The sequence below is a fragment of the Pezoporus flaviventris genome, unplaced genomic scaffold (genome assembly GCF_033815535.1).
Source record: "Pezoporus flaviventris isolate CSIRO_AGI_PZ_B2104156 unplaced genomic scaffold, CSIRO_AGI_Pfla_v1 ptg000001l, whole genome shotgun sequence".
Taxonomy (NCBI): domain Eukaryota; kingdom Metazoa; phylum Chordata; class Aves; order Psittaciformes; family Psittacidae; genus Pezoporus; species Pezoporus flaviventris.
In genome coordinates, this window is record NW_026892549.1 from 20988903 (window position 1) to 21001965 (window position 13063).

At 41.8% G+C, this 13063-nt stretch overlaps 1 protein-coding gene across 3 annotated transcripts in view; it reads right to left on the reverse strand.

Annotated features, from left to right (window-relative positions):
- The window catches only part of MCU (mitochondrial calcium uniporter), an 88515-nt gene that overhangs the window by 15606 nt on the left and 59846 nt on the right, over window positions 1–13063 (reverse strand). Inside the window, exon 1 of one of the 3 annotated variants that reach the window (XM_061447222.1) lies at window positions 3059–3169. The exons of the other annotated variants lie outside the window; for them this stretch is intronic. Within the exon in view, the coding sequence (XP_061303206.1) occupies window positions 3059–3166 (108 nt within the window). The 5' untranslated portion in view covers window positions 3167–3169. Of the gene's footprint in view, window positions 1–3058; window positions 3170–13063 lie in introns of those variants that run through there. 3 annotated transcript variants of the gene reach the window in all.

Below are 13063 nucleotides of genomic sequence, written 5' to 3' on the forward strand. Positions count from 1 at the left end.
CGGGCATTAAACTGCTGTAACTGAAATTCAGTGGGAAGCTGCATGCTTTGGCAAAAGTAAAGTTTAAAGAAACCCAAACCCTATGTGTTGGGAACCCAAGGACAAATTTGCCTTTTGATATGTGAAAAATAGCAAGTCCTGTGGACTGACTAACACTCGTGTGCTGCTACTGAGCAACCAGGAACACCTCCACGCAGCTGAAGAAAAACAGGTTTAAAACCAAAAAGCACCCAAGCAAAACAGATGTGTCTCATCCTGGACAAACGTATGAAAAAAGTCAGAAGCTTCAATGATTAGAAGCCATACAACACGTAAGCAAATTTTCTGAACAAATTTTATCTAAAGAGGGGAAACCTCTATAGGAAGTTTCGGTGGAGGGTGGGAGGGGAGGGAGGAAAGGACTGTTTTTTTCCTATCTGAAACCAGCAACTTCAATTTTTATCCTTCCAAAAACAGTATCAGACCACATACAGTTGCAAGTGGGCAGAATTTATACAGCAATATACAAAAGCTCCTGTCAGAGTGTGCTACCACAAATCAGTTTATATACTTGTTTCACCCAATCCCAGTGCAGAGCTGGCACTTTCAAATATGCGATTTTCACTGCTTTACTCTTCCCTTTGACATGGCATTAATCATTTACTTCTGAAATACTGCACATCAAGAGCCTGCCTTTCTACCAGATTTCCACAGCAGCCCAAAAATTCAGTGGCAGTTTCCTGAAAAACCTAAAACCCACTGAAGCCAGCGTTACCCCATTGCAAAAGAGCTGTGTAACCCAAAGGTATTAGCAGCAGCATCCTCAAAGACTTTACCTGAAGACCACAAGTATCTGACCAGTATAAGCTAGCTCCGGAAGTCTCCTGCCCTCATACAATACAAGCAAGAACAAGGGAAGAGGCAAAACCAGTTAAAAACCAAAGCATGTTGGGTGGCTCATCAAAAAGCTGAAGCATCCTCAGGATTTAACCTTTCTGACAATTCTTTCACCCCAGTTCAGGTTTGAAGCAAGCCTGTTTCATTAACCCCACAGCAGTATGCTGCTATTACATTTTACAGGAAAAAACACTGGTTAAACTATAAGTATCTGTTAACTCCTGTGGTTCCAAACTGCACCTTGAGATACAAGCTGTTGTTAGAAATTTCTTATCTAAGAAAACAGTCTCTACTGGTTAGGAAAAGAAAAAAAAGGAACAAATGAACTCAGTCAGCAGAGACGTAAATGCCATCTTCTGCCATCAAAAGTTAGGGAAGGCTTAAGGTATCAATCACTTGAAGGGTGGTAGCTATTTTAAAACTGAGATGGAACGAAATATCTGAACACCTCATACAGTATCTGCAATCCTACAGCTTTATGCAGAAATGAAGTTCGGGACATAAGCAGTGTGGGGCAGAGGACAAGAACTTGTCTTCAAGCTTTGCCAATCACAATCATTTGCCTGCAGACAGTCGACAGCTCACCACTTCAGCAATGAAGTGTGGAATAACTACATTCACACAGGTTTCAGTGAGACAGACTTGTCCACCACTTCCAAAATAAAAGGTACTTATAGGGTAAAAAGCACCAAAGCCAGACCACTGAAATCAGAAGCTTTAAGCATCAGAAAAACTTTCTGGGTCTCAAGAGAACATATGCAAGAATTCACTTTTCACATTCATTCAATCTTTAGTGTTTCCTGTCTTTATCTGCAGCAAGATGCATTTTAAGAGGCTCCTGGTTATGCAGCAGCTTCACTCCCAGAATGATTAAGGGAGCAGGAGAAAAAAATACCCAATAAAATTCCAGTCCTTTGTCAAAAACTAACACTTTCTCCAGTCTTGTCAAGGTCTTTATTAGACAATCTAAAAGGTAAAAATAGCTACATTAGGGCCTACAGAGATGCTGTTATCCCAATTCTACATGGTTGACAAAGTTAATCAAAGCCCTAGTGGAAAAAAAAACCCAGCCTTTTAGCTATCAGTGATTGCTCGCTGATGGGAAAAGAAGGAGATATCTGGCAGAGCTCAGATTCTGCATTTTACGTAATTATCAATGATAGAATGGTAACAACTTTGGGGTACCACTTTTCCAATCCCTAATTAAAATCAGGAATGAAGTTGTCTAGAAAAAGAAGAAAAAACATAATCTAAACCTCCCACAAGCACAAAAAAGGTGGATATCTTAATGCGGGAAACCAAGCAAAACATGCTGTTAATTCGTTACCTGGGGTACAGCAAAAGCCACAGAGCTTTTGTGAAAAATGGAGCATCTGCTGTGTAAAAATTGCTTACCCCGAGTGAAATCTTTATGAGATATATTTGCAAGTGCCAGCGACAACATCTATTTTACAGTTTATGAAGGTCTTCCACTAAATGAGGCTACCATGAAGCATCTCACCTTTTCCTACAAGCAACAGCTATTTTCCTCTCTATCCCGACTTTCACAACATGAAAATCTATGTGCCCTTCCTGGCTCTGATGGTAGCTACCCTAAAACCTCCTGGCCAACATCTTGGTGACAGAAGTTGCTGTAAGCTTCCCTGAGCAATCGCAATAACCCAAACAACCCAACTCAAAAGTGCCAAAGAGCTCCATTTACCAGTATTTTCTTCACCTCAGGCTTCCACTCCTGCTCATCTGCTCAGCCTGTTTTATTCTGGTCTCTAAAACAGTACTTTCATAAGAAGTCAGCAGGTCCCCTTTTGCGCTCCCATTTTGCTTCCCCCCTCACACCGGAGATACAGAGCAGAACCATGTTCTGTCCAGAAACTGCAGTCCTAGTTCCAGGTGTAACTTACCAAAACAGCTAATATTTTTGCACCAGTATATAAGCTCCTACTGGATTTAAGTACACATAACAGTGGTGGATTGACTGTGGCTAGCTGCCCAGCAAGCTGCCCTCTCACTTCTCTCCTCAGCAGGACCAGAGGATGCAAGATGGAAAAGCTCATGGGTCAGGGTAAAGGTGGGGAGATCACTCACCAATCACTGTCACAACTAGGGGAAAGCTGATTTACTGCCAATTAAAGTAGGTAATAGCACAAACCAGACAGAAATAAACACCTTTGCCTCACCTCACCCCTTTTTCCAGGGCCCAGCTCTCACCCTCACTGTCAACCCCTTCCCCCTGCTTGAGGGGTGCAGGGTAATGGAGGTTCCTTCTGGAAACATCCATGCCGCAGTTCATGGAGGACCCCATGCTGAAGCATAGGCAGCAGGGTTGTCTCTGCCCTGGTGCCTGGAGCTTTCTCCTCCCACCCCAGTGTTTGCAGGGCTGTTCCTCACACTGTTTTCCCCTCATTCCTCTCATTTTCCCCACCATTTTTCCCTTTTCTTACCTCAGATTCCCCAAGGCACTGCCAGTGGGGCTGAGCTGTGCCTCCCAACCAGAACTTGCCCAAAACAGGCCTGAGGCAGCCCCAGCTTGTCCTCATAGACTCCTCAACCCCTGAGCACCCCATACAGCAACTAATAAAGCAAGGCTTACAAATAACATCATCTACATATGAACCAAAGCAGGGCTCTAAGCACAGACAGGATCTTTTCAGCCCTCCAACATGAAGGATGCCTGCAGCAGTGCTTCATGGGGGCCTGAGGACAGCAAGGGGATAAAGAGAAGACCTGACAGCAGTCCTTGTCCTTGTGTCCACAGTACCAGCAAGGCAGGATCCTGCTGGTAGTGTCCAGGCACAGCCATGCTAATTTCAGATGCCTTCTTCAGCATCCTCCCAGTCTTCCTCAGAAACCTCCAAAGAGGGAAAAATGGACTAGTGTAGCATCTTTCATCCCCTTCTTCACTACCTCTGTTCCTTTGAAACATCTGAACAGCTTGGCCCTTTCGGGATGTCCCTTTCAGCAACAATAACAAAAAAAAAAAAATCCCAATTTTCCCCTGCAATTGAGCCCAACTTTACCAGGGATTTGTTCAACAATCCTGAATGGTGGCTTTTTGCTACGGTCTCTGGATACATTTACATAGCAAATATTATGTTAAGTATTTCCTTCAAGGTACACCCTGTGCTTCTGTTTGAGAGCCTGGTATGCAATAAAGCAGCACTTGCTCTTGCAAAGGTAGCACTCACACCACACCACTTTGCTGCCCTGCAGCAAACTGGCATGCAAAACCCCCAAATATTTGGCCAGAGGGGGAAGCATGGCAATGAAAGCCTTTGTACCTCATAGCTGTGCTCCTGCAACACACCTGCAGTGAAGGCAGAAGAGCCCCAAGCCTCGGGACACAATTTTCCTCCCAGTTTCCAACAAGTCCAAACTGCTGGCTTTCAAACCATATGGCTTGTTTCCCAGGACCTGAGCACTTGCCCAATTAAATCCCACTGTCTTGAACTCATCTCTTTCTCTTTGTCAGTATGTCCTTGCTCACATCCCACTTGAGAGGACAGCATTTGTCCCAAATAGAACATTTCACACCTGCTGCCTCCATAGGGCAGCGTTTCTGCAGATGAAGGTCAAAAAAAACAAGAACCCATCTGAACTGCAGTGTTATTCCTCTGCAGGTTTTCCTTTTTTTTTGTTTTAAAAATCAGGCTGAGGAGACTGACACAAAAAAGGCAATGCTAGAAAATGTAGGAAGCATTAATCTTTGCATTTGGAAGCACTTTGTTTGATCTACACACCAGCAAATGGTCTTCATTTGCTACACTTCTTATTCCTGCCTGAATTTTCTCCCAGCATTAGTACAGAGCTACATTACATCTGCTAGGAAAGGAACATAAACAGGAGGTGAGATAGAAATATTCCTTTCTCATCCTACTTCCTTTGCCCATCTGCCTTAAACAGGTAATCCATGGTGTCCAGGAAAAGGTGGGGGCAGGAGGAAGGAGATACATTCTCTGCAGAAAAAGGAAGAGGGAAAAGAAAAAATAAATGTATGAAGCAATTGTTCCTTGTTCTTCACTGTACCTTTCTACCAGACATTAATGCTGTAATGCTGTAAGAAGAGAAGTCTTGTAACAGAAGTATCACTGCTTTTGACGTCTTTGATTGAGCCTCTTCAGGGCAAGAGAGGGAAGAGAAGGTAATGAAAGGGAAGAAGTTTAACAGACATGATAAGCATATTGGTCAAGCGGTCTCTATTGCTTTTAACAAGTGTTCCACTTGTCACCATCCACATCATTCCATGACACTCCTCACCCCACATCCCTCCCCCTACAAAAAAACAAACCAAAATTTTCTCTCAGTCTATATTCTTAAGGTTATTGCTGACATCAACAACTTAAGAGAATTACACTATTCCTACATTACTTGAAACAGATGATAACTATGGTACACCAGACCACCATACTCCCTCTTTCATCCAAACTTCACACAGTCCTCTTGCAGACAAACCAGAGCAGGGCTGAAACATCTCCCTTGCAGTTTGTGATGCCAGATCACAGTTTCACTGTGAAAATATTTTTACTTTACTGGAGGTAGAATAGTTCAAATTCCATTTCTTTAACACAGCCCTCATGGTCACCAGGCAAAAAAAAAAAAAAAAACTGAGAATTTTAATTCCCTTGCATTCTGAAGGCTTGGCATACAAACCAAAGTACCATGGTACATTTAAACCTGTATCAGCTTTGAAACCCGAGACAAAGACAAGGCAGAGCTGAACTCCTTTTCCCAATTTCCACATTCGTTACTCTTGAATCTTCCTGTACTGTACCTTCTCAAATAAAAGGGTCCAACCAACCCTTGTTTAAAAAGCAGTTTGAAGAATTTACTGAGTTCTGATGCCACTGACTTCAGGGTACATGATTTTGTCTTCCTCAGCCACTCACAGCTGAAAACCATACAGCCAGAGAGAAGGAAAAAATGGATTCCCCACAGCATTCCTCCAAAGCAGCTTACTGTTGCTTTGTTGTTTTTCTCCCTCTAGTACTTTTCAACCCCATTAGGCAACTAATTTTGTCTTTGTTACAGACAGTTTATAAGAAGAGCCCTTACCCCCCTTCTCCCACCTTGCTTCCATACCTTATAAAGCACTTCCTGGTGAGCAAACAGCAGCTCACTGACACATCCCTGGCACTTAAAACACCAAGAATGAAAGAGTTATGAAGCGAGATCTCCACGACAGCAAGGAAATTCCTTCTGCCTTTGTGTGTGCTGGGGAGCAGCCAACTTGCACTCATTTTCCAGGGAAAACAACTCAGAAGTGAGGGAACCTTGCTTTCAGCTCTTGAAAAGACACAGCAGGCTCTTGCAGGCTACAGCATCAGCATATCCACAGCTTTGGAGAAGCTGCACACGCTGAAGTTCAGAGGTACAGCATTCTGCAGCCACAGTAGCCCAGTACATCCCCAGTACCTGCCAAGTCCTACTACATCAATCCTCTGCTCATTTTCCAGTAGGAAAGAGCATCACCAAGGAAATAAAGATATATATATAAAAATTAAAAAACTCTCATCTCTGTCTAGCCTCACCTGGGTTTTTCCAAAAAAGGGAACTGGTGGAAGCAGAAATATAAGTACATGCAAAGAAGTGCCTTAGATAGCAAAAGGCAGTTCTTTTGCACTCAAAGTCATATCATGTCAGTCCAAGCATTAAAGACAAGTAGTAGTTCCTTCTGCTGGATTATGAGCCTTACAGGGTAAACCTGGAGAATGAATTAGGTTTAAGACCGAATACTTTATGAATACTTAGTTGGGGAGTTTGATTATTGCCCCAAAGTGGCAGGTAAGTTTTACAGATAATCTCACATTCATATGTTCAGGTCCAAAGACAAAACACATAGGTTTGACAGATGGCTGCAAACACCTATGGGCCAACTAGCTTAGGCCAAGTTTCTTCTGTAAGAAATACCAAAGCATAGAACATTAACTTGGCATGCTTCTTTGCTTTTTACATTCTGTTTGCATCACTTCACCATCAGGTGTGTTTAATACAGTGAAAGTCAGACTTTTTGCTAGTCCCACACATATCTTACAATTAAGCCCTGAAAAATTCTTCCATTTGAACTCTGGAAGTTCAGAGTCAGAATGGAAGCACATTTTTCCCCTAGATATGCTATCTGCCATAAGGACTGTTACTGTGCAACTCTGACTTCTAAACCTCTTATGTTCCCTGGCAAGTTACTGTCATATGACAGTCACCAAAGAAAATTTAAAAAATGGCAATATTTTAAAGCCATTAAAAAGCATTGTTTCATTGTGCTGTCAGACCACAGATTACGGAAACTTATACACAAACTTAATATCCCTATAACATTAATGTTTAATGTCCTCTAGTTAACGATGTACCTTGTACCTGACTGCTTCAGTGGACAGCCTCTCACACCCACCCCAAGAGAAGAAAAGGTGCAGTACTCACCTACTGTGTGCCATAGGTTAAACGCCCAGAGAAGGCAACTCAGCAGAAAAACACAAGTGAAAGGCAGCACTCTACAGGGGCAGATCTTTACTGACATACTAATGAACTGCAGTAAGAACACAAACATACTTATTTTGAGCCTGATGTTTAAATAGCATGTTAAATAACAGCTTTGTAGATTTCTCAGTTCAGCTTTCCTCAGCTCATCTCACCTGGCCTGCTTGTGAAAGGAGACAGGAAACTGAGGTAGACCCCTTCTGTACAGTACAAGGAAGAGCCATATGGTAGGTACCCTGTAGCATTCTGTGCATGGTTTCAGAAACACAAACTTGGCAGTATGTCTGAAGTTCCTCAATACTGTTGTGCTACAGTTCCACTCTGGCTAGGAAATGCACGGAAGAGCCAATCTGGTCCTGTTCCTCTAGAGAAGGCTAACATTTATCATCTGTGCAACAGTTACCCAAAACCCCATTTCTCAACCTTGGCAGCAGCACTTGTGACTGGAGCTCCAGTTCCTGTACTGCCCACTTCATCATCAGTCATCTCTGGGAAGATAAGGCAGAGACACAGCAATCAAAAGGGCTTTATTTAATTGACCACTGATAAAGGAAATAACTGTAACAGCATCTCCTATAGCCCTCACTAGCTCAAAACTATTAATTTCAGCTTCTCACATACAGAATTACCGTGCTACGAAACTGAACAACATAATTATTCTTAAATGCATGAAAGCACAACAGAGGCACTAACAGCTAAACAAAGTCTGAGGAAAGCTAATAACATTAAACCATTTCAAACAGATCATTTCATCTGGCAGCCAGTGCTGTTCTCAGAGCAAGCTCAGTCATGGCCATCACTCCTTCAGGCTGAGCACAGCAGGACAAGAGGCTGAACACCCTAATGAAGGGCTGCCTCTCCCTGTCAGGTACCACCACAGAGTTCATGGCCAGGGCATCATCGGCACCAATAAATTCTGTCACATCCCTCCCCCATCTTAGGAGAACCAGTTGAAACTGTGCTGATGGACACATGCACTACACATAAACACACCTTCAGTTTATATGAGTAATCCAGTGCATCTAAGTTAAATCACTAAAGAATCTAAAAGAAAATCAGACCAAAAATTTCCCTACACATTTTCAGTAGTTACCATGTTATTAACTGCCAGTATATGTGATAAACCAAGATCATAGGGAAGCATTATATAACATCTGGTTCCAGTTTGGGTTTTGGTTTAAAAATACTATTTTCTACTAATTCTGTATCATGCAGATTACAAGGATTGTTTAGTAGGATTTTAACTGAACATTTCCAGATTGTTTCAGTGAAAGTATTTTTTTGTTTTAAAATCCAGAATGTAAGTTACTGTGTTTATACCTCTAACCATCTAAATCTTTTTCCTCACAGAAACTGTTATAGCTTCATGCAAAGAATAAAACACAAGTCAGTTTTCAGCAGTCAGCCCTGAAAAGCCAATTTGTACTACTTGCCCCACCATAATCCCTAAACCACTCAGAGATATGCATGCTAAGGGCAGTTCACACTTCTTTCCAATATGAACACTGCAGCTTAATTCATGTTAAGACACTGAGAAGTCTTGGAAACAAACCAGTAGAAAAATTACCATTTCTCTAAGACAGTTTTAGAATTGCCGACCTTGGGAAAAGAGATAATCCTGGGAGAGGGGGACTTGGAGTGGAAAGTAGTGGGAGGTATTTGGCTAGGTCACTTCCTTAAAGCTTTTCCAAATCAATTAAACTGGGTTTAATATATTGTGATAGGTGTTCAGTGGCCTAGAAGACAACAATTTGTAATTCGGCTCTGAATTACATAATCTGTCAGACACACCTTTGCAGTTGGTATTTTCATTGACAGCCTCAGCTAGTTAATGAAAATTGAATCATTCTTCTCAGGAAAATTAAATATACACACAAAACAGAGCGAAAAAGCCTCCTTAGAGAAACACAAAGGGACAGGCAACATTCAAAACATGCTTTTGATCCAAGCAAGGAGGCTGGCTCAGCTCATTCAGAATAGGATACTCTCCTTACTTTCTTTAAAAGAACCTTTTTAATACTTTTTCACTGCAGTAAATAAGCCTGCAAGACTTTTTATTTGATACAATGTTAATTACTAAAGTTTTTTCAACCTGGAACCCCAGGTTTCTTCCCCTCTGTAGGTAAAGTTTTACATTGACGGAGAGCCCATCCACTACCACACAACCGTACCACCTCACATGCATGTGTGCTAATGCAAGTTGGGTGAAAGCCCCCTCAGCTTCCCAGATACATACACCTCCTTTGGACAACTTCACCCCCTGCTTTCATGGCAGTGAGCAAAGAGTCAAAACCCTTCCCTCTACTACCACCCAGGCCATGCACCCAAGTTGTTACAGAACAGCTACAGCACTGGAGACAAGTTACACTTTCACTGGTTCTGCTATTTGCATTATAGGGACTTAACACATACTAGCAAGAACATACTGAAAACTCCAAATAATTTAAGACCTTCACCAGGACCAGTTTGGGTCATTCCTGAAATGAGAGAAACTGAAGTCCTAAGGCCACTTTCCACGTTAAAATGCTGTCATCTTAAAGCAGCTTAGAGTTTCCATCCATACCTTGCTGTAATCTTAGGTTTAGCTGTATTGAGTGAGCAAACAACGGAGAGAGCACATTTTAACAGCTCACATACCGGTAGGACTCTGCCGTGTTATCAAAGCTTGTGAAATCTGCTAGGTTCACAGTTCTACAGTCTTGTGCTTGCACCAAGGCACAGCTTGCAATCATCTCCAAAATAGATACCAACGAACTTAAGATGATCCAAAAGTAAAAGAATGATTCAGGGTTAGGACTCCATTATAAGCAGTTTCTTTCATCCCTGTCTGCTTACACTATTTCGATAACAGGTGAACTGTATCAGAACAAATTTTTCTAAGTGAACCACAATTAGCTGTCACAGCTGCTAGTCATGATGATTTCCAACTATATCTGCTAAAAGATTACACGTCCAGAAATATTCTCTAGAGACATGGAAAGCAGGTTCCTCTTTTCATTGGTGTCTTTTGTTTACTTGTTTTGGAGTTTTGGGGGTTTGTTTCTTTGGGGTGTTTGGTTTGGCTTTTGTTCTGCTGGTCTTTTGGGGTTTTGGTTTGTTTTTTTTTTTTGTTTAGTATAGACAAAGTTCATTACTAAAACAAAATAGAAAGCAGCAAGGCATTACTAGTTAAGAGTTCAGGTATGAGGCCGAAACACTTCCAACCAAATAGGTTCTATTTGCAGCAACCAAGTCCCCTGATAGTACTCTCAAACCAATTCAGGTAGCATGCAAAGTTTCTGCTTTCTCAGTACTTTCTCAGCAGTGAAAACACATTAGCCACTGAGAAAGCATTTTAAAAAGTACTAAAACAGGTAGCTGTAAGTACTGTAAGTAGCTGGCCAGCTAAATACTAAGCAATTCCATAAGAGAGCTCTAGCTGTTTAAAAAAAAAAAAACAAAAAACAAAAATGAAATTAAACCAGTGGAAAGCAGACCACTGTTTTAGAGACACAAGGGACACACAAACCAGTAATAATTCCATGAAATGCACATTAAATAAAGATCACTAATTTCTGGGGGAAACAGTCATGACAGAAACAAGAAACATGCACAGAGGTTTGAAAAGCAGTAGCTAGCATGGTCATCGAGGAGCAAAACGGAACGCAGGTACAATTCCTTGCTACAACGCTGCATGGCAGAGCAGGACAATGCACCAACTGCAAACAGTACTTTTTGAGGAACATGAAAATCTACTCAGCCAGAGTCCATCCCACACAGGTGACAAGGCAACATTGTTTGTCCAGACAAGTGTGACTTCCGCAGTGGCATTTGGAGTAACCTTGTGCTATTATCAGTAAGGAGGTTGTAGAGCAAACAAAAACCCATTTACCTTGCCCTTTCTCATACTGGGCACAGTGTACATAAGTATTTTGAGGCTAATTAAAAAGGCATGTCTCATTCTAAATTGTGCTCCTGTAATTTAAGAACATAACTATGATCTTGGAAAAAAATTAAGAACATGTTACCATTGCAAGAGTTTCAGTACAATTTGTGAAATCATGCACAGGTGGTGGGTGGCTAGCATACCCTTCTCTTATGACAAATTACTTTTCCACATCAGAAACCAAGGAAGACTCATAATAAAGAGATACAGTAAGAGTTTTATAGGCTGGAATGTAGTCTGTTTGTGGTCCTTGGAAACATTTCCAAGTGAGACCTGTTCTGTATCTCATGGAAGATACGATTTGTTATGTACACATTATTTAACTACAAAAGCAAGTTTGGCAGACCAATACTACACAGTAGTAAATCTGGTCAGTAATAACTGCTGTTCTCCTAGCCTATTGTGGAATGGGATGACAGATGTAAATTTAGAGTACTAAATTAAACGAGTTTGACACTATGACTCTTTGGATTACCAAAGGCTTGCCAAAACCTCCATCCTCCAGATTTCAGAAATAATGTCTCCAAGACCACTGGATAACCACCACCCTTCTGCTTTTGGCAGCTGATGGGAAAACCCGTTCACAAGTTTGTAGGAAATCACATTGCAATTGAAGGGATGACTTCTGGGAGAGGAAGTTCTCCCACACACATTTATTATTGTTAACTCGGCTAATTTGAAGCTCCTGGTTTAGAATTCTGCATCTTCCAGACAGAAAGTCTTGCCTAGGGAAGATTAAATACCTGGTTCCACCAAAGAAACAAGATCTCTAGAAAAGCACTCTGTACAAATCACTCCTCTTACTCAAGTGTCAGATCTGTATGTAACTTCCCGAAACAGAGGCAGCTCTCCTGTGATATTTAAACCCACAATCCGTCCCAGAAATCACAGCAAGACATTAGAGGACTCCTCGTTCCTGCTGGCTGAACCATGAGCATGCAAAGCCCCCTCAACTTCACACTGTGGTGCTGTTACTTCACTGATCTGCATTACAAATGTCACTAGCATCGTGGGCCCTTGCTGCGTACCAGGAAGTTGGTATTAGCTGCCTCAGCCCCTGTGGTCATTTCTTTCACAGCCATCTCAACACTACCAAGCCACAGACAAGCCCCTGCAGTTCTGTAGAGGTCCCACGTTGTTTCCTCTGGGGTAAAAGGAGATTACAAGACTAGAGAGACGTACCCCTACCCCTCCATTTAAAATAATTGCACAGAAGAATGAAACACCTCTGACACTTGCCTGTTTAGGTGGTGGCTTATTTCTAGGCAAGAACAACAAGTACTCATGGACTTGGTATAAAAGGAAGTTTGAAAGATAGACAGAAAGAAAGCCTGGATAGCCCAAAAGAGATTTCAATAAGCTTTCCCACACTATTTTCAGGCTAGCAAGAGGCTTAAAATACTCATTCTGATCTGACTAAATGTAACTCACAGGAGTGTCAAGCTCTCATTAGTGGGGTGACTTGAACTTCCTTTTATGCCCCAAATCTTCCTAGGATTGCATTTAAATGCAATCTCTTTCCTTGCTTCCCTCCTCCCCCCATGAGCTGGGACTTCCTCGATTCTCACTGTAATTAGGAGATAATTTTAACTCTATCACTAGATTGATTGCACTGGTGCTTAAACTGCGCTATTAAGCAAATCATTAGCTAATATATGGTACTTTTTCCATCTGACAGAGCAACGCTAAGTTGGGGGAGGGGGGGGAGGAAATGATACATGACTCCAAAGAAACAACCACCACTGATCCTTAGATTGCACAGCCATACGACTACAGCTGTTAAAGCACTGCTTG